This window comes from Pongo pygmaeus, chromosome 12, assembly GCF_028885625.2.
Source record: "Pongo pygmaeus isolate AG05252 chromosome 12, NHGRI_mPonPyg2-v2.0_pri, whole genome shotgun sequence".
Taxonomy (NCBI): Eukaryota; Metazoa; Chordata; class Mammalia; order Primates; family Hominidae; genus Pongo; species Pongo pygmaeus.
The window spans coordinates 91,653,058-91,674,517 of NC_072385.2; the positions used below are offsets into that span (position 1 = coordinate 91,653,058).

Below are 21,460 nucleotides of genomic sequence, written 5' to 3' on the forward strand. Positions count from 1 at the left end.
TGGCCGCACAAGATCCCACCAGTTCTAATGGACTCTGCAGGCTGAGAGGTGTTGCTGCAAATAGGTCAGGCTTTGTGGGGTTCCAAGGTTAGTCTTGGGGTAGTACCATGGCCATACCTGCCAACAGTGACATTTTCCAGCAGCCCCAATAATTCAAAAGGTAATCCTGCCTTTTGGTCTTGTCAAGGAGGGAGCTGTTTCAAAGGGCCAGGTGAGAAGGGGACTCTGCAGTGAGAGTCCCGGTCTGAGTGCGGGGAGTGCTGGTGGAGCCCGGTGTGACCTCGGAGTTACATACGTGCACACCACATGCTGGGCCATATGTGCTGCTGTCTGGGCTCTGGAGGCTGTCAGGCCCTCCATGCTTGGAATAGTCAGGATCTGCTGACTTGACAAAATGGGGCAGGGGCTGGGCCACATCTGGAGGGGAGCAGGAAGGAGCTCCCAGTGACTGGGCTGTGGAGGGACTTCCCAGCTTCGCAGCCCTGAGCTCCCCCTTCTTTCCCCACAACCACAAGAGTGGTGTAATTCTCCTCACGTTAAAAGTAAACATCTGGCAGCATCTGCAATGCCCAAAATAAACAAAGAACTAATAGGAGGCATTCATAACCACAATGGGTCCTGCATGGAGAAGGGAGGGACACTTTACTATACAGAAGCTAAAATGACTAAGTGGTGAGCCTCAGCTCGTTCGTTTATTGATTGGTGATTAATTCATTGATCAGTGCACAAGCTCCTAGAAGACCCTGCTGATGCAGTTTTCCAATGCCCCCAGGGCAGCAGAGATGTCACATCAACCTCATGGCGCCAGATGGTCCTTGGTGTGCCGGGGACTGGGGATGATGGTCAGTCCTGGGGTGTCTGTTGCACCTTACTGCAAGTCCAGGGGCCAATATCCAGGGATCCGAGAACAGTGGGAAATCTGTGTGGCAAAGCCCTAGGGTCACTGCAGGGAAAAGGATCATTTTCTGGAAGTGGAGGTTGCCTGAAGCCTTTCATGACAGATCAGAAGCAGACGCCAGCATAGAGGCAGATAGGATCCCTCTGTGGCAGAGCTGCCAAAGGTGCTCCCAAGGATGAGAGGTGGAGGGAGACAGGGGTATTGGAGCTGGAGCAGAAGAGGTGGCCACCTCTTAAGGTCAGTCCTCTGAAGCTGGCCAGTGTGCCAGACAGGGCAGTGGTGTTGGAATAAACAGTGACGAACACACTGACTGCTGAAGTCAGATTGACAGCAAACTGGAAACAGAGCCTAGGACTGGCTGGCACCATCCGACAACTGAGAAGGGCTTAAGGACGAAATTGGTCATATTTGAACACTATCAAATTCATTCCTCACAGCCACACTAAATGTAAGCGACAGACAGAGAAACAAATTAATAACAAAAATGTCTCCAGCTTTCATGTTCTGGCAGGAGAAATGCTTCCAAGGAGGGACAGATTCACAAGCCTTCCTAATTCTGAGGACCAATATTCTTCATCACCCTCGTCGCATGGTCGGGAGTGGTGGTGCAGGGCTCGCCAAGGAAGAAGGGATGGAAGGACATGGAGAAGGTTTGGTTGTCTGAGTGCTAAGAAATCAGGCAGCTGGTTATAACTTCAGAAATGGATCTCATGCCAGGTCATAAAATCACTGCCAGCCGGTTGAATCCAGCTTGTAGACATGTTCTGTTTGGCCCAAAAATGTCTTTTTATTTCATTTTAATTTTGAATTTGAACAAGTAGCCAAAGTGTACAAATCAGGAGAGTCACAGAAAATTCCAGCTTTCTTGAAATACCTATGCAACTCACGCCTAAGTTCTCCAGGTGGCCTTAGGCACCACTGATCCCTTCCCTGCTGGCTCTATAGTCATTTGTGATTTCAACTCCTGTATTAGGTCATCAAATACTTGTTAGGCATCAAAGAATTAGTGGGGCTGACTTTCCAACAGTCCAGGATAAATAAAGGTTATGTAACAAAATGGGGGATTTTGGTCCCATTTTAGGTAAAAAGATCGAGCTTCTTTTTTAAGACGTTGAAACAATCTAAATAAAACTATTTGTATTAACCAGACAAAATCATGACACATCCGAGTGCAGTGGCTTATGCTTGTAATCCCAGCACTTTGGGAGGCCAAGGCAGGTGGATCACCTGAAGTCAGGAGTTCAAGACCACCATGACTAATATGGTGAAACCCCATCTCTACTAAAAATACAAAATTAGCCGGGCGTGATGGCGCATGCCTATAATCCTAGCTACTTGGGAGGCTGAGGCAGGAGAATCCCTTGAACCTGGGAGGTGGAGGTTGCAGTGAGCCGAGATCATGCCATTGCACTCCAGCCTGGGCAACAAGAGTGAAACTCCATCTCAAAAAAAAAAAAAAAAAATCACAACACATATAAAAGGTTTGGCAATAAAGAAAAATACCTTTGTCAAAAACAAGAAATGGGGAAACGATTCCCTATTTAACAAATGGCCCTGGGAAAACCGGCTAGCCATATGTAGAAAGCTGAAACTGGATTCCTTCCTTACACCTTATAGAAAAATTAATTCAAGATGGATTAAAGACTTCAATGTTAGACCTAAAACCATAAAAACCCTAGAAGAAAACCTAGGCAATACCATTTGGGACATAGGCATGGGCAAGGACTTCATGTCTAAAACACCAAAAGCAATGGCAACAGAAGCCAAAATTGACAAATGGGATCTAATTAAACTAAAGAGCTTCTGCACAGCAAAAGAAACTACCATCAGAGTGAACAGGCACCCTACAGAATGGGAGAAAATTTTTGCAATCTACTCATTTGACAAAGAGCTAATATCCAGAATCTACAAAGAACTCCAACAAATTTACAAGAAAAAAACAAACAACCCCATCAACAAGTGGGCAAAGGATATGAACAGACACTTCTCAAAAGAAGACATTTATGCAGCCAACAGACACATGAAAAAATGCTCATCCTCACCGGCTATCAGAGAAATGCAAATCAAAACCACAATGAAATATCATCTCACACAATTAGAATGGCGATCATTAAAAAGTCAGGAAACAACAGGTGCTGGAGAGGATGTGGAGAAATAGGAACACTTTTACACTGTTGGTGGGACTGTAAACTAGTTCAACCATTGTGGAAGATAGTGTGGTGATTCCTCAGGGATCTAGAACTAGAAATACCATTTGACCCAGCCATCCCATTACTGGGTATATACCCAAAGGAATATAAATCTTGCTGCTATAAAGACACATGCACATGTATGTTTATTGCGGCACTACTCACAATAGCAAAGACTTGGAACCAACCCAAATGTCCAACAATGATAGACTGGATTAAGAAAATGTGGCACATATACACCATGGAATACTATGCAGCCATAAAAAATGATGAGTTCATGTCCTTTGTAGGGACATGGATGAAGCTGGAAACCATCATTCTCAGCAACTATCACAAGGACAAAAAACCGAACACCGCATGTTCTCACTCATAGGTGGGAAATTGAACAATGAGAACACTTGGACACAGGAAGGGGAACATCACGCACTGGGGCCTGTTGTGGGGTGGGGCGGGGGAGGGATAGCATTAGGAGATATACCTAATGTAAATGACGAGTTAATGGGTGCAGCACACCAACATGGTACATGTATACATATGTAACAAACCTGCACATTGTGCACATGTACCCTAGAACTTAAAGTATAATAAAAAAAATATATAAAAGAAAAATACCTTTTTCATCCTTGCAAAATTATTGGTTTTTGTGTATTTTCTTCCAGTCTTTTCCACTTTTTTTTTTTGAGATGGGGGGTCTCTCTCTTTTTTTTTTGAGGCGGAGTCTCACTCTGTCACCCAGGCTGGACTGCAGATCACTGCAACCTCTGCTTCCCTGGTTCAAATGATTCTCATGCTTCAGCCTCCCGAGTAGCTGGGATTACAGGTGCACGCCACCATGCCCAGCTAATTTTTTTTGTGTTTTTCGTAGAGACAGGGTTTCACCATGTTGGCCAGGCTGGTCTTGAACCCCTGGCCTCAAGTGATCCGCCAGCCAGCCACTCAAATGCTGGGATTATAGGTGTGAGCCACCATGCCCAGTCTCCAAATTTATTCTTACATAGTTGAATACATGGGTTGCATACTGCTTTTTCATTTAACAGTATAATTTATACATTTTTTCATATTGCCAAACAGTTCTCATTTTTGTTATTCTAAATAATGTTGCAAGGAGCATCTGTGTGCATTTGAATCTTTTCATATTTTGAATTATTTGCTAAGAATATATTTTCAGAAGCAGCATGAATGGATTACATAAAGACTTGAACATTAAAGAGTTAACCTGTAAGTTCCTAACCCGAAAGTACCCTATAGAAATCTCTTCATCTCAGCACATTGTTGGAGAGCCTATAGGAAAAAAAAAGTTCACTTCAGCATATGTGATAGGATTGTGGGTAATTTCTAAAAAAATTCGGCATGCAAAGTCCATTCTGGGAATAGCACTATCTTGAGACCCAAGTCAAATAGTACTAAATGTGCTAAGCAGAAGTCTGTGTTTAAAGAAGAAACTCATTTGCTCTTAATAACTGCAGAATGCTGCATAGCTCAACGATGGAGTCAGAAGACTCCGCACAGCATCAAAGCCTGCTTCAATAAGATATGGGAGGCCAAGGTACAAGATAATCTGTCTTTCTCAATTAAAGTATCTTTGTGCCCTAAGTACAATAGTCATTGCTTAGAACAATGGTTGCCTTTAAAACTTTTTATTGATGGCAGAATAAAAGGACTAAACAAAACCAGAGTGTTTAAAGGTAATCTATATCCCATATACAACCCAAAGAGTGGTGTAAACAAGGTGATATGTCATAAAATGAAATGTGATACAGATAACCTTACTATTCTCTTCTGCACAAGTTCAGATGAATTACAGTGCCTGAAATCTCCAAGCAATGGAAAGTAAGGCATACTGTATGTTTTGTTTTTGTTTTGTATCCCCTCTCCGCACCCCCTGCCACCCCCCAGTCCAGTCTGCTGCCAATAAATAAGATGATTGACATCATGGAAGCATAGGACAAAATGAGAGCCTTTTCTTGAGACTGACTCTTGTGCTGAAGAACCAAAGGCACCAGAGGGGTCACTGGGAAATGGTGCGAGAGTTTAGTTTCCACGCCAGGCAAGCTGACAGAACCTCTAAGGGCAGGATTACAGGTGCTTGAGAAAACTCCACCTCCTGTGGAAAGGCAGCCTGTCTTTGGTAAGGAGAAATCATGCTTCCCTAATCTACTAGAGCTTTGTGAAGGGTCAAATAAGTGTGCGGATAAGGGGGAAACAGGAGACACAATCTCCTTACACTTTCAAGCATCCTCTGAGAGGTGCCACACCAAAGCGTGTTAAAGGAGTTGAGTCACCATGGGAACGGGGAGAATGTCGGCGACAAATAGGGAACTGGCTTAGAGATAAGGAATAAAGAGTAAGGATAAACAAGTCTTTATCTGGATAGAAAAATGTGAACTGTGGGGCTCCTGCTGGGGAATTGATGCTCCTGGGGGGACCAAGTTAACCGGCCCTTAGTGATTTGAGATGTGACTATCAAGCCCTTTTGCTTTCACAAGTCACATGTGGAAATTATCCCCATCGCCATAGAGTCATGGATCATATATCGCCTTGAATTGTGACATCTCCAGTGCTTAGTGGGCTCCTGAAAGGCAGAGCATGGTTGATATTTCTGGATTCATTACAGTGAATAGCATCCAAGAAATATTTTGTGGCTTGATCAGTTGAGAGAAGGATGAGTGTACATTGAAATCTTCTGGCTTGCCAAGGACCTTGAGCTCTTCCAAGTAGGAAAATACCAGCAAAGGGCTGTGAGATGCAGGAAGATACACGGGGCTCAAGAATGGCTGAAGATGTTCCCCATGGGCGAGGGCAGGTTGAGTAAAGCATTTGAATTACACTTTTTCTTTTTTTTTGAGACTGAGTTTTGCTCTTTTTGCCCAGGCTGGAGTGCAATGGCAGGATCTCGGCTCACTGCAACCTCCGCCTCCAGGGTTCAAGTGATTCTCCTGACTCAGCCTTTTGAGTAGCTGGGAGTAGAGGTGCCTGCCACCATGCCCAGTTAATTTTGTATTTTAGTAGACTTGGGGTTTCATCATGTTGGCCAGGCTGGTCTTGAACTCCTGAACTCAAGTGATCTGCCCGCCTTGGCCTCCCAAAGTGCTGGGTTTACAGGCATGAGCCACTGCGCCCAGCCTGAACTTTGTTTTTATGAGATGTGTAAAGAGAATACATGTAAATACATCATATATATCAGTTTAGAAAATAATAGTGAATACATCATATATACCAGTTTAGAAGATAATAGTATAAGCTACATCTTTGAGGATGAGAGATTTGAAGCTCTCAGTGACAGCCCAAGGAAAGATTTTGGGTCACTATAATCCAGTGCTTCTCAACCTGTTTTTCATTATTATCCCCCACCCCCACCAAGTACTTTTTTTCACCTACATTTCCCCCAGTTGCCACCACCTTCCATGAAATTTTAATAGCATGGAATATTGCATTTCTGTTTATGTCCTGTGGCCCTTTGCAGGGCCATAAACCATTGTAATATCTAAGACTTTCCATCTCCCAAGAACCAAGTGTTGTCTCCTTGGGAATGATGGTGGCTCTGTTGATAATGCGTGCTGTAAGGGACTTTCTGCAGGATTGGGCCCAAAGTGTGACTTCATTCAAACAACAACAAATTGCTGAATATCTAAGGATGGAACTGGGAACAAAAAAGTCTTCTCTTGCCTTGCCCTCAAGCCAAACAAAATCCCAAAGATGTGAGGTGAGGTGGGGTGCTCCTGACCAGCTCTTAGGTGATCACATTGAGTTCCTTAGCCATCTGCCTTCAAGTTGAGTTTGGCCAACGGGGAGCTCAGCAGGAGACTGGGGGAGTGAGGAGGGAATGTGTGGTGAGAGTGTATGTCCCACCTTGTGGGGTCACCCTGTCTGGTGGGGTCCTTTGGTCACTTCTTCAAATGCCAACTCTACATGACTCCTGGGTTCTTCTTCCAGGTTCTGAGTTCTGGTAATAGCTCCCACTCCCTTCCTTTGGTGGGGGATAGAGATGGAAATAGCTTGGCTGCCACTGGCTCAGGTCATAGCTATCTTTGAACCTACACATGTGTAAATGTGTCTTATGCACACTGTGCTCTCTGTTTCCTATTGGGGCCTTGAATGATAGAGGGGAAAGTTCTTTTTGCTGCATCCTAGGAGAGGCTTTCTGGAGCTGGAATGAGGCCAGAGGGCCTAGGGCTGGGTAGGATGGGCCAGGACAACAAGTCATTAAAATGCTGAAAAAAGAAGGCTGACAGGGCCCTTGACTGGAATGAGAGTGGGAGAAGGAACTTCCCCCAAACACAGTTGTAGGGATCCTCTAGAGCTTAAGAGGCAATTATTAGAAATATCTTGGTCTATCTCCTTCCCGTAGGTGGGAATGATGTGGCACTTTGTCCATCTCAGGGGGTAGCCTTGGCTGGGGTTCACGGAGAGGTGAACAGACAAACATAAAAGTTCTTCACATAGACCTCAAAGGGGTCTTTTAAGGTCAGGGTCCCTGGGACATCCTCACTTTTGTGGATGATCCAGGGGAGGTGGCAGGTGTGAGTGGATCATTGCTCCTGTAGGTTTAGGACAATACCTGGGTGTGCTCCTGGGTGGAGGGAAAGGAACACAGGCTTTTGGGGGCAACAGCCTCTGGGCCATCACCCACCTCTCAGAGTTGCCATAAGGATTAAATGAGGAAGTGCACAGAAAGTCACGCAGGCCTGGCCTGCAGCCAGCTACAGCCCCGCCCCTCTTCCTAGTGAACTGAGTAGTCTCATGCTCAGAGTCCAAGTCTCCTTTCCTAGCTCTGCCCTCAGGAGCAGGGACAACCAAGTCTTACATGCTCCGGGCTCCAGAAGCCACAGAGTGACAGCAAGAAGCTGTTGTCATGGATGGGCGGTGGGTGGGCACATTATCCTGAGGCCTCCTAATCCCATTTTCTGCTTTCATGTTAATCCTCTTCCTCCTTCTGTCTACCACACACTGAACTCCCAGGGCACTGACCCAGAGAGCCGGGCCCCACCTCCCCCAGTTGAAGGCCCTATTCCCTCTGGTGGGAGGGCGGGGCAGGGCGGGGTGGGGCGGGGGCTGCAGAGCCAAAGGGTGGGCAGTCCAGCTCGTGCCTTGGTCCTCCGCAGTTGACCTGGATGTTCTTCCAGGCCAGGCCATGGATAACACTGAGGGCTCAGCTCGCTAATAAATAATAACAATGACAGCATCAGCCAGTATTTCCTAAGCATGTACCGTTTGCTGACCCTGGCTAAGGCAGGATTTTATTCAGTTTCCGTAAGGCTGCTGTGAAGCAGATTATCCATCTGAAATTTGTGGATGAGGAAATGGAGGCTCAGGGAGGTTGTCATGAACCAGATCACACTGAGCAAAAAGCAGAACTGTCTGGGACTCCTGCCCAGCTCTGGCTGGCTCCAGAGCCTCACAGGGAACCACTAGGTCACACTACCCTCCTGCACTGCTTCCTCAATTCAGGAACGCAACTGGGGGATCCTTTCCCCAATTCGGAAAAGGATCCCTTCCCAATCCCCACCTTTGCCTTCCCTCCTCTGGCGCATGTCACCTGAGGCTTCAGTTGGGTGAATATATTTTTTCCGTTCACTACACCTGGGTATCACTAGCATTGCAGTGGAGTAGGAAGAATGTGGCTTGGTGGGTGGAAGGGGAGGTGGCATGTGTTTCTGGCTGAAACAGGTGGCTCCCTGTGAAAGGTCATTTGGGAGAGGAATGATTTTGCTTCAGGCTTTCCTTTACCTCCCCTTTCTTTCTGGCACTCCATCCCTTCTCCATTCCCAGTTGCAAATGCCCTTCTCTTGACTCTGCAGGACTGAGTCTGGCCATTTTTGCCCCCAGAAATAGGTTCTGGGACAAGGCTCACTCACTAAGGAAGGAGCCGTCCATCATCCCCTTCAGCCACTGTGTGTGAGTCTTTCTAAAAAGATGTTATGCCTTGCGGGACCTCCATTTCAGTTTGTCACACACTCACAGGAAGGAGGCGCTTCCCTAACTGTAGCTTACACCCTTCCTGCTGCAATGGGTCCCTTCTTGGAGGCAGCACTTAGTACTACCGGACAGAGCGCAGGCTTGGAGGAAGGCTGGATTAGAATGCTCACTAAAACACTTAGCAGCTGTGTTACCTGGGCTTCAGTTTTCCGGGCTGGAATTGGAATAATTTTGTACCTTGCTGAGGCCAGAGCCTGGTCCTCTGGAAGTATTATTTCCCTCTGTCCCTCTCCAGGGGCTGGTGAACCCCTCATCTGGAAATCTCTCGAAGCCAGGAAGGCAGTGCTTAATTCACTTTGGTCTTTTTCCCCCAGAGTCCTGTGGTTCCTGGGCCCTGCGGGCCTCTCTGCTGGTTATTACTGGGTCCTTGGGTCCCTCTGGACTGTGCAGCCCTCACACACTTCCTGGCCCAGCCCCCTCCCCTCAGGTTCTCATCACTTCTGGCCCTGCCTTGTGCCTCCTTGGTGGATGCGGTTCCTCCGGCCCTCAGAGCCCCACAGGCCATATGACAGTTGGAGGGTAATAGAGGATTGTGTAAAGTCCAGTACTGGATTGCGTGGGGTGGGCTATGCATGTTGCATGGAGTGAGTTCAGCTAGGGAAGGAGGCCCCAGGGTGATGGAAGCTGAGGTCCTCCTTCGAGAGATAAGAATGGTCTGAGGGTGGTGAGCACGGCAGGATTTGGCTGCGTTGTCATGGTGTGAGGCTTTGTGGAGGCTCTGCCTTTACCCTCCACCCACAATCACCAAGCCCAACACCAGAGGCAAGATGTGGGGTGTGTGGGCTGGGGATGGCAGTGGCGAGCTGCAACCCTGAGGATCAGAGAGGCCACTATGACGAGGGCTCCAGAGGTAATACGGCTCCTCAATCACCTTGAACTACAGGGACGTCTTGTTATGTGAGAAATTACACCAACCACGTCTGTTGAGGAGAAATCGGGTTAAAGTTTGGTTATTCTTTCTAAAGCCTCCAAAGGTTTGTGCCATCCAGAATATTCTAGAAGTAGAACGGTGTATAGGACAGAAGATATGGGTTTCAAGTCAGAAGCCCTGCATTCATGGCGGGGCTCTCTGGCCTCCGTGTGATCCCGAACCTGCAGGTTCTTGTTTTCGCTCTGGGCTTCGATACAGCCCGGCTAGACCTTCCCTCCTAAAATTGACAAAGTGGAAGCTGGTCTTTCCACAGACCCTCCTTTCTTCTGAATGTTCATATATTTCATGTTCAGAGAAAGACTCAGAAAAGCTTAGTGCCCGTGACCTTGTGGTGGGCCCAGGCCAGGTCCAACCCTGGGCAGAGGTAAAGCTGACCCACCAGCAGGTTGTTCGGGTGCTCCTGGTGACCCCTTCATGGCTGACATCTCACCATGAGGACATTACTCCACTGTGTTAGGGCTTCATACATAAGAAGCTGGTCTGTAAAAATGAGAACTTCCTTGGGGGAAAAGGGAGTCCCCATGTCTTTTTTGGGGACACGATGTGGAGGACCCAGCAGGAGGTGGGCACCATGGGTGGGAGCAGGGCCTGAAAACACTTTGTGATGACTTCAGGGTTTGCTGCTGAGATTTCATTCATCTTCCCCTGTGTCACATGCATCCCCACAAACATATACCAAGGATATAACTGAGGACCAAGAAGTCACAACCTAAGAAACTATCACTAGGGAAGAGTTTGCTGTGAAACATCACTTTATTAACTAATTTTATTTTATTTTTTACAAAAATAAACAATTTAACCAATAAGAAGTACAAAAGATTCTGGATATTCAAACTCGAGGAAGGGGGAAAGCCTGGTTTTGGCTGCTTTGCGGCTTTCATTGAAAGCAAATGAGGCAGAAAGGCCCCGGCCCCACCCCCGCCCCAGGTCCTGGCTCAAACCGCACCTGCTCCCTGACCCCAGTCTTGGCTCATGCTGAGGTGTGCACCTCTGCCCCTGACCCCTGGGCTGGCCTGGGAGTGTCCCCTGTCGGGAGGTCAGAGACAGCCCCCCCAGGTACAGAATCACCCACATCCTGGAGCATCCCCCGCCAAGTCTCCTGTCCAGACCTAAGCTGAGAGAACACTCCACGATGGATTGTCCCCACGCAGCTCCCCCGCCTGCTGTGGCATGTGCAGCAGCAGCAGCAGGGGCTTTAGCTACATTCTCACACTATTGAACACAGTGATGGGGCTGCCCACGGAACTGTCCCAGGGAGGGGCACAGCCCCCACTGGGGAGACTAGCCCGGGCTTGCTTACAGCCCAGAGGGTTGGAGAGGCAGTCATCCCCCCATGATTCCTGGACTAGGAGCCAGCAGTCCCATAGCTAGGCTGATAAACTCACATTTTAACATTTGGCATTATTGCACGTTTGTCCTGGTCACATCGGTCTGTCTGGGATGTCAGCTTTGTCTGCAGGGGTTCCCAGGTGACATGCAGCGCTGCCAGTGCAAGTCACTCCCTCCACAGGCAAGCCCAGCTGCTGAGGATAGTCAGCTGGTCAGCCGAGCCCTCAGATAGGTCAGCCAGAGGCCTTCACATATGTGGTCTTGTTGGGATCAGGGACCACTTGGCTCCATCCAGTCTTGAAAAAGACCAGCTGCCGACCTGGGGGGCAGAGGTGAGAGGTAACAGGGCTGGATGTTTCTCTTCCTGGAGGCAGGACCATTCTCTCTAATTTGACTGCCTTGAAGACACGTATACCTCTCTCTCATCATCTCAGCACCCCCTCTGACTTCCGATGGATCACTATCTATCAACCTCCAGAGAGGTCCTGCCATCTCCCTTGGAAGGGCTTCTCCCACTGGCTCACCTGTCCAGGTGGTCTGGTTGGTGACCACAAAGGCCCGACACTGGGCATGGCTCTCACAGACATCCATGGCCTCAGCCAGGTTGAACACTGAAAGGAGGCAGCTCCCGTGGTGGTAGGATGGCCAGCAGCGGTAGTCTTCCTGGGGGATGGTGCTGTCTGGGATACGCTGGTACTCTGTGGGTTGGGGATGGAGTAAAATGAGAACTCTGTATGCCCAGGTTTGAGTGCCCAGGGATGTGTCACTTTCTGGAAAGGGCAGCAAGACTCATTTCCTAGGTGAAAGCTGAAGTCCAGCCCGGCCCTCTAGCACGCAGATGAAGGCAGCTACCACTGTTGAAACAGGGCTGACTGCTCAATAAAGACAAAGCACAGACTTGGTTTTCAGGAGACACATATTTCCCAAATCTAAGGGCACATAGCTTGGTCAGGCAGTACAAGATAGCAGGCACATGCAAGGGGTACAGACATATATAGGGACACATAAAGTCCCAGCTGTCTAAGCTAATTGCTGAGGCCAGGACATTTTAGACAGTTAGAGCCAGGCTTCTCAAACTTCAATGTGCATGTGAATTACCAAGGACTCTTGTTAAAACGCAGATTCTTTTTCTTTTTTTTTTTTGATGGGGTCTCACTCTGTTGCCTAGACTAGAGTGCAGTGACACAATCATAGCTCACTGCAGCCTTGAAATCCTGGGCTCAAGGGATCCTCCCATCTCAGCCTCCCGAAGTGCTGGGATTACAGGTGTAAGCCACCATGTCCAACCAAATGAAAATTCTGATTCTGTAGGTCTGGGGTGGAACTGAGAATCTGTACTTCTAACCAGCATCCAGTGTGGCCTGCAAGGGTTCAGAGCAACCCTCATTCACATTTTCTCCTGGCCTTGGGGAGAGAGGTTAGGCAAGTTCCTCAGAAGGGCCTGGGATGGAAGGGAGTCAGGGGTTTTTGAAGTTAAGAGGCATGCAAATGGACTAAAATGCAAAAAATCCATGGCTAGAGTGGGGAGGGGGCTGGAGGGAAAATCTGAGATCTCATTCTACAGAGACAGCCTCAGAAGCTCTGAAAACTCACAATCAGTGAGCTGCTCAGCTGCTGGTCTCTTGTTTGCTCCTGTCTTTCCCACTGCCTGGAGAGCCCCAGCTCTGGACTGATAATGCAGAAGCCCTGGGCCTCTGGCCACCCCGCCCTCCTGCCTCCTTCTACCAGGGACTAGACCAAAGTCCAGGGCTGACTGTGATTTACAGCCCCATAAACGGCATCCTCAGGGACAGAGCCAGCCATTGTTCACCTCGTTAAACTTTATTTACAGGGCTAACAGGGCTCCCCCACCCCTAAGACTAGCCAGAACTCCTTCAATATGGAGCCTGCTCACCCCTCAACCCCTGCCAACCCCAGCTAAACCCCAGGGCTTCAGCAGAAGGACCACAGCCTGAAACCAGTGGCCAGAATTCTCCCCCTGCCCTGGGGCTTCTTGGCTGGTTTCAGTGTGTGCCTTCCCTAATATCCAGTGCCCTTCTAGCCCTGGGAGGTTAGAGGAAGGAGAGAGAAGCAAACATATACTGCGTTCCAGCTGTGTCATAGGAACTGCACTAATTGCTTTCACACATTTCACCTGACATTTAATTCCCATAAGAATTTGGTGAGGTGGGTAACAGTGAACCCAATTCACAGATGAGGAAAGTGAGGTTCAAGGGGTAACTTGCTCAAAGTCATATAGCCAGTACATGATAGGGTTTGGAGCCATCCAGAGTAGGGGTGTCAGTGCCCAACCCCAGGTTGAAGGCAGAATTATAGTTGCTCTAGCTCAGCTAGAGATGGAACCTCAAATTACTCCATGTCAGCCCCTCCATGATTCTATGTGAGCCCCTACAGTGGCCTTTGGAGACAAGGGGCCCCAGAGAAAGGGTGAGCCACTTAGTCTAATTGGGTGGGGTCATTCACCCTCCCACCTGTTTCTCGCTTCCCTGTGGATCAGGTTGGGGCCACTCACCGGTACTGCTGCTTGCCGTGGAGTTCTGCAGATACTGCCCGCTCCGGTACAGGTGCAGCACCTTCTCCAGCTGGGCCAGGGTCTCGTCCACCCCCCAGGCGAGCTCTCCTGCAGAGTGCAGTGTGGCTAAGACAGGATGCCTGGGGCTCCCACTCCTCCCTGAAGTCAGCAGCCAGCTGCTCCCACCTTTGCCTCCACAGCCTGTGCCCCAGTGAACAGAGGGCCAGGGAGCGGGGAGGTTGCGGCAGAATGCCACCTTAGGAAGTGATGGTTTCTAGACCCCCTGCTGCCCTGGGTTATTTTTCTCCCCATTTTTGCTGGCGGGTGGGGGTGGGGTAGGTGCCTGGAAGCAGATGGGCCCTGGAGAGCTCACCTGTGGCGTTGACGATGCTGTCCAGCAGAGGACGCAGTGAAGGCGGGGCACTGTGAGGCAGGAGGTATGTGAAGAAAAACCTGCGGCAGAGGGAAACCAGTGGCTCAGGAATCCAGCCTTTGGAGACACATCCTTCCTCTATTCCAACCCGGGGTAGAACGCTAACCTGGCCAGGGAGCCCGATCCCTCAGGCCTAGCAACCAGGCAGATCGCCGTGAAGTCTACTCAGCCTCGGGGGAGGGTTCTGGGCACATGCTAAGACCACACCTAACTTCATACTAACAGAAACCAGGGGCCTGCTTCCCACCCCTTCCCAGGACTTGCCCACCTCCCAGCCCCACATTATCCCGACTGACCCCCGGTGTCAGAGCAGCCCCATGGCTGGGGCCCAGTGAGGAATTTCCCAGAGCACAAGGGCCCGGGTGGGAAGGGAAAAGTGCCAGTTCCACCAGCCCTAGGCTCCCAGTCCAACACTATTTTAAGAAGCCTCCAGCTGCCACCCCCTAACACGGATTCTCCTTGGAGCTGTCTATTTTTAGCCTCTCCATCAGAAGCCTGAATGTTCCCTTCTGGACAGGGTAGAAGCCTTCCCTTGCTCTGGTCAAGGCTGAGTCTCCCTGCCCAGCTGGCCTCCACGTTGGCTCTCTTCCTGCCATGCCCTCCTGGCCCATTCTCCTTCGATGGAGTTCCTGAGTCGGGGGTGGAGGTCACCTGTAGGCATTATAGAGATTCCGCTTCTCGTTCATGCCCTCGCACCAGCCCTGGGCTGAGCAGGGCAGGGTGAAGTTCCTGGCCGGAAACTCGAGTATGCAGTCGGTGCTGCCTGCACACGGCGTCTCCTCCACACGTGCGTCATCCAGGTCCGTTACTTTGAGCTCCCCATCCACCAGCACAAACTGCCGAGGGCGGAAGTCCAGCAGAGTGACGGAGCCCAGTGGTGAGTGGGCCAGGTGGTGGAGGAGGCGGCCCAGGCTCAGGCAGATCTGAGGGGCACAAGAAAAGACTGCTCACTGCTTTTCTCCTGGGTGGGGGTCTGTGGGACTCGAGGGCACCCTCCTTTTGGAATCTGAACTTCGCTTGTGGGGGTTGGCACTTCTCTTCTATAGGCCCCAGGGCTCCACAAATGCCAAGGTCAGCAGCCTTAGAGAGGAGGCCAGTGATTTTCTATTAACTCTCGGCTGGCCTGACCCTGCAAATGATATGGAGTGGGTGGGAAACCGCAGCAGCAAGGGTCTGGGGATAATGCATCTCTTCCCTGAAGTTGCATCCTGAATGTAGTTTTAGTTCAGTGTGAATGTAGTTTTAGTTCAGTGTATGGAAATAGCGGGAGGGTCGAGATGGTATTAAGGTCTTTCCTAGTTCTAGGACACTGGCGCTCCTGCAGTCAGGCTGAGTGTGTGAGTGCTCTCCTCTTTAAGGTGCCAGCCCCCACAAGCTGGTGTGTACACGCGCATAAGGAGGGGTGAGGAGGGCAAGAGCACAGCATGTCGGGATCCTTTAAGTCTTGCTTCTTTTTTGAACCCTTTGGCCGGTGGCTGAGTCAGCCTGTGCGCCTTCTTCCCCTCCCTCTCCCTGGGTGGAGGAGGAGTGGGAGCTGCTTTGGAGGGCTGGCCTTCTAAGGCAGAACCATCCTAGCAAGGAGCCCAGGGCCCGAGCCCTCCTCTGAGCTCACTCGGAATCGATCTTCCCAGGAAGTTTGCAGCAGCTGGATCATTTCTACAGGGGCGCCCAGCTCCGTGATGGTGGTCAGGGTGTCTGGGATGTCCTCGCTGTCCTGGTAGCAGTAGCCATAGAGCTGGGGAAAGCCGAGGGCAGGTCATTAGGTCACAGGGTGGGGGTGGGGACAGGGAAGGGCTGGACTGTCAGGTTCCCCCTCTCTCTCCCCCCACTATCCCCAGGCCTTTGCTTCAGCTCAGGCCAGAAGAGAATGGCAGTGTTGCCTGGGAAGCATGTCCTCTCTGCCCTGCAGTCAGACTTCCTACTGACCATGTCAGCCCCTCACCCCTTCCGACTCAGGTAAATAGGCAGGTCTGGCCACTGTGAGTTAACCACGTGACAGGTACCATGCTAAATTGCTCTATGTGCATAACTCAATTATTGTAATAACCCTAATGGGCACAGTAGGTGCTATTATTATCTCCAACTTCAGGTGAGGAGGCTGACTCAGAGAGGTTAAGTTGCTTGCATAAAGTCGCACAGCTGATCAGTGTAGGAGCTAATATGTGAATTTGTGCCACTCGGATTCCACAACGTATTTTTATTTATTTATTTTATTTTATTTTTATTTTTATTTTTTTTTTGAGACAGCCTCGCTCTGTTGCCCAGGCTGGAGTGCAGTGGCATGATCTCAGCTCACTCCGCCTCCTGGGTGCGGGCGATTCTCCTGTCTCAGCCTCCCGAGTAGCTGGGATTACAGGCGCTTGCCACTATGCCCAGCTAATTTTTGTATTTTTAGTAGAAAAAGGGTTTCACCATGTTGGCCAGGCTGGTCTCAAACTGCTGACCTCAAGTGATCTGCCTGCCTTGGCCTCCCAAAGTGTTGGGATTACAGGCGTGAGCCACTGTGCCCGGCCACAATCTGTTTTTTCTAAGAATGCTGTTTGGTAATACACAAGCCAGCATACGGTTGGGCATTATCCTTCCTCCCCTCCTCGAATCTGTATCTATCCCTCATCATTTCTACCTTCTGGCAGCTTCAATTTTCTCTGCGTGGGTCTTGAGGGAGGAAAAGCAAGTTCACTTAGATATTGGTAACTAGTGTTGATAAGAACAAGGTACCTAAGGGCACAGCCCCAGGTGTGTTTTGCATATGAGTGATGTGTATCAGTGGGGTTGGTAGTGAGTGATGACTCCTCCTGGAAGATCAGTTCTTTTGGGGTTACGGTCACAGGGAACTGCCCACTCTATGTCATCTGGGGAGAAGCTCTGCACTGCCCAGGGACTTCTGGGAAGCACAGCCTGACTGTCACTACCACCTTAACAGCACCCACAGGCTTCCCCCTGGCTCTTCCAACATACTCCACAGCAGCTAGGGGCTCGTACGGTGCTCAAAACAACCAGCACCCTGTGGGGTAGAAACACAAAGGCCGAGTTGTCCAGGCCCGACTCAGGGAGAGGAGAGCTATGCGGTGGAGGGGTGGATATCCCTGTGCACTGTCACCCTCATACCATCTTTCACACCCTCCCCAGAGCCACTCCAGGTCCTCACATGTCCTCTTCCCGCCCTAGGAGGGCCCCCTCAGCTCCCCGTCATCCTGCTGGCATGGGGGAAGGCCTCACTCTTGGGCTGTGACTTGGGGGGCCAGGGCAGCTCCAGGCACCCTCTTCTCTCTCCACCCCCTCCCCATCAGTCCAGGGAGGCCCCAGACCCTGGTGGGGTGGGGGGAAGGTAAGGGGAACAGCCCGGGGGCCTGGTTCTCATTTTCTTGCCCAGAGTCTGAGCCTTTGTGGGAAACTTCTGAAGGTTATTAAACACCCGGAGGTCGTTAAATGCGCTGTTAACGAGGTATTAATCAACACCCCTCAGGAAAAAATAAAAAGACACCATTAACCCCCCCCAGGAAGCGTGAGGCTGAGCATTTCAGTCACATCTTTTGTTTGGTTGGGAGAAGAAATATACTCTAGCAGGGCCAGAATCTGGGCCCAGGCAGGCCTGGGGGCCCATCCAAGGCCTGGGGGCCCTAGGATGACTGTGGTGTGTTGGGGGTGGGAGAGGTGGGGAGAGGTTGAGGGGAGGGAAGACCCTTGTGCCCTTTGGCCCTGGGCTATAGAGGAGTCAATCACGTGAGGGAGTGTGTGTGCGTGTGTCAGGGGCGGGATGGGGAGGGGTCAAAGAAAATGGATAGAAAGATCTTGCCCAGGCAATCCCCATGACCAGAGAAAGCACTGGGAGGTGCAGAATGGGGCCTGCGAGCCTGGGCATTTTCTATTAGAATCCACAGCACCAATTCTGGGCTCCTCAGAGAGGGAGGGTGGTGGGCCCGCACCACTAGGAACTCTAGAAATGTTCTCTGACTCCTCCCCAGTTGAGCAAACAGTCAAATGGTTTTGAAATTTTAAATAACTCAGAGGTATTAAAGCAGCATTATTTCTAGTTCCCTGTACACCTGCCCTGAAGCCTCCTGGGCAGGAAGACCCCACTGTAGGCTTCCCTGCCAGCAAAGACAGCCGTGTCGAGGAAGCCAGAGCGACACTGGCCTGGAGGTCAGAAGACGAATCGGAGAGAGCCATCCTCAAAGCAGTCCCTAAACTCACACTAAAGGGCCCCCCCACTTTTCACTTTTCCTGGGTAGAAAGGACCTGTGACCCCATCTCTCTTAGCAACCCTTGTGCCCTGGTACCACTAACTCTCGTCTGGGACTCTACAATAAAGAGTCACACAGCTAACCCCAGACAACCCTGGTCTTGGTTTGGTGAGGGAAGGGTGAAAACTATTCTGTTGTAATTTTTTCTTTGGTGCCTTCAGAATTGGGCTGGGGGCCTGACATTTCAGAGGAGGACTGTCCCGTGATATATATGTGGGGCATTAGCTGAATGCTTGTCAGAAGTTTGAGCTGGCGGGAAGAGTGAGGGACAAGTTTCTTAAAAGATAGGAAAGCACATCAAACATCAAACCTGTCTGAAGGGAGAGGGGTCTTGAGTCAAGTAACTAAGACTTTATGTCCTGCTAAGTCACTCAAGACCTCTCCACTCCCTCAGGATCTGGCTGACACCCTAGAGTTTCCAAAAAGTTCCCAAAAGTCCCTGGGAAGTAAAGAGTACAAGATCCTCCCAGTGAGAATGGCCACGTAACCAGGGGCTCACTCCCTGAAGCTGCAGACACAGTGTGAGCTGTGCAGCCAGGCTTCACTACATGCAAGTGTTGGTTCTGCCCGAGCTCCTGAGACCAGTTTGGGGCCCAGGGCCCGGTCCCAAGTGTCTGACCAGGGTTGGGGAATACAATGGGGGAGGGGGAGACCGGGAGCCAACAGGAGTATAAACAGCTTTTGGGCCAGTCTCTCCTGCTCTACGATGCCCACGCATCTCCCTCCAGGGCTGGGGTGCCATCTCACTCCTAAGGAAAGGAGAGAGGGACTCCTGGGTTTCCAGTCATTTCTGCTGGGTGCAGAAAGGTTAGTTTGAGTGGGCTGGTAGGTGGAAGGTGTGTGCAAGATTCATCCGTTGGGGAGGCTGCACACACCCATGTTCACCAGGCCAACAGCGGTCAGGGATTCCCCTCTCAGTTTGCTCAGACACGTGCAAAGGGAATAGTCTGTCTAATCTTAGGATGGAGGCAGACCTGAGAGAGAGGACGTGGAGTGTTAGGGCGGTGCTGGGACTGTGAGAGGCCCACTCTGAGTCTAGCTTGGAGGGGACAAGGTGGGGGTTTCAGCTCTCCCCTGTGTCTCCAGCGAACAGGCGAGGCAGAGTCCCATTGAATAGGAACCTGAGCATTCGGCTTTCTCAACCTTCCAGCCTCTTGGCTATCTATATACACTCAGACAGTGTGACATTTAGATCCTCAGGCCGCCAGTCTGTCCACTGAGCTGAGACCTTGAGGCTTCTCCAGGGGCTCAAGGACCCACTTTAAGGCCTGGGGAACCCTTGGTTCACTTCTGGGAAGGACTGTGTTCCCTTTTTCTAGCCTGCTCCCCAGCCCTCTTCCAGTGTCTTCTGGGTGGCGCTGGAGGTGGGTGGGTGGGTGGGGAGACTATAGGAATCAAGCATGACACATGGTCTCTTTCCAGCTCTTCCCAGCCCCATTGCTGTCCCGTCTCATTTTCAAAACCAGACAAATCACTGGAAGTTGAGAGAAGTTCCATCAAGAAGTGGGACTTTACCACACAGTTGGAATTCTGATTCAAGTGTCTTGGCTTAGGGTCATTTTGGCTTGGGGTAATATCCCTGATGTTCAACCTCCTAACTCCAGCCCGGAGTAGAGTCCTAAATCCTAATGGACTGCCCCACCCCCTGAGTTTTGGGAGCCTCTGTCCTGGCCTGTCTTTCAGAGGTGTGGAAGCCGAGAAACCCAGGAGTTCTTTGGTAAAGGGACGCCCACCCAGGAGTGAGAAGCAGGGTGGTGCAGTGGGAAGGGCCATGGTCCGGCTTCTGCGTCTAGCTTCGCCTGGGCGCAGTCACTGGCACTCCAGATCAAGGGGTTCTCTTCCAGCCAGGTTGACAAGGTCTTGGGCACTCCCAGCCAACACCGTTACCCCCGCGTCCCCACCCTCGTACCTGCAGCACGTTGGGGTGCCGCAGCCGCTCCAGCAGCACCATCTCCTTAAGCAGCTTGTGGGCCGCCAGCCGATAGCAGCCCCTCCGTACCCCGAACTCGCGCACGCAGCTGCCCAGATCGTGGCCGCTAAAGTCCACCGCCTTGAGCGCCACCGCGGCGCCACCGGGCAGGCGGACTCGGTACACGGCCTTGGTGTAGCCTGAGCCCACGTACTGCGCGCCGGACACGTTGCGAAGCGCGGCGCAGCCTAGGCGCGGGCCCGGGCCGGGGGAGCCTGGGCCGGGAGCCGGGGGCCAGCCTGGGGCGCCGTCGGGCAGGGGCCGGGCCCAAGGGGGCCGGGGGCGCGTCAGGCCGGGCCCGCCCGGAGCCAGGTCCATCAGGCGCCGCCGCTCCGGCCGCCCAGCCCCGGGCCCGGGGCCCCCGCGGGAATAGCGCTGCACCTCCTCGTAGCGCGCCCGGATCTGCCGGGCCAGCTCCCCGCGGCCCCCGCGACGGCCCGGGCCCGGGGCCGGCGAAGGCTCAGGGGACTGGCCTGGCTTCGGAGGCTCCGAGCCCGGAGCGAAGAGCACGTTGAGGACGGAGCCCAGCAGGAAGGAGGCGCAGAAACCCGCGGCCACTGCCGCCCGCCGGCGCCGCATCGCTCCCCTCCCCCCGGCCGGCCGGCCCTGCGCGGCTCCCCGGCCCCGGCCCCGGGCGCTCAGGCTCCGAGGCGGCTCCGCTCTGCGCCCCGCCGGCCCCCTGCCCAGCCCGCGCGCATGGCCCCGGCAGCCCCGACCCCGGCCCCTCGCGGGCGACACATCGGCCTGACACTTGCCTCCCTGCCGCCCTGCCCCCGCCGCTTATAAGGCCCGGAGCCGCCCCCCCCCCCGCCCCCGCCCCCGCCCCCGCCCCCGCCCCCGCCCCTCCGCCTCCTCCTCCGCCTCCGCCTCCACCTCCCAGCTCCCGGCCCGAACCCGTCCTCGGCGCCGCCCCCTCAGGCCGCCCGGCCCGGCCTTCCCCGCTGACTGACAGCGGGACCTCCTCCCGCGGCCGTCCGGG

The 21,460-nt window shown here is 51.8% G+C and overlaps 1 protein-coding gene across 4 annotated transcripts; it reads right to left on the bottom strand.

Annotated features, from left to right (window-relative positions):
• Window positions 1–10,728: 10,728 nt before the first annotated feature.
• On the bottom strand, window positions 10,729–21,252 carry PKDCC (protein kinase domain containing, cytoplasmic). Of its 4 annotated transcripts, XM_054475191.2 has the most exons (7): window positions 20,422–21,247; window positions 15,881–16,003; window positions 14,920–15,191; window positions 14,209–14,288; window positions 13,836–13,943; window positions 11,848–12,021; window positions 10,729–11,642 (listed from the first exon to the last, which is right to left on the bottom strand). In XM_054475191.2, exons 1-7 carry the CDS (start codon window positions 21,058–21,060, stop codon window positions 11,557–11,559), a joined length of 1,482 nt encoding a protein of 493 aa, XP_054331166.1. In that variant the 5' UTR covers window positions 21,061–21,247; the 3' UTR covers window positions 10,729–11,556. The 4 variants fall into 4 exon arrangements, with proteins under 4 accessions (XP_054331166.1, XP_063504823.1, XP_054331167.1 ...); XM_063648753.1 differs by having other exon boundaries at window positions 10,729–12,021; window positions 20,422–21,250; XM_054475192.2 differs by lacking the exon at window positions 15,881–16,003 and having other exon boundaries at window positions 20,422–21,249.
• Between the last annotated feature and the right edge of the window lie 208 nt (window positions 21,253–21,460).

Coding starts and splice junctions, on each gene's coding strand:
- PKDCC (XM_063648753.1), bottom strand. CDS start 21,060: ATGCGGCGCCGGCGGGCGGCAGTGGCCGCGGGTTTCTGCGCCTCCTTC. Junction 15,192..15,880: donor CCTGGGAAGATCGATTCCGA/GTGAGCTCAGAG, acceptor TGTGCCCCTCAG/ATCTGCCTGAGCCTGGGCCG. Junction 13,944..14,208: donor CAGCATCGTCAACGCCACAG/GTGAGCTCTCCA, acceptor TGCACTCTGCAG/GAGAGCTCGCCTGGGGGGTG.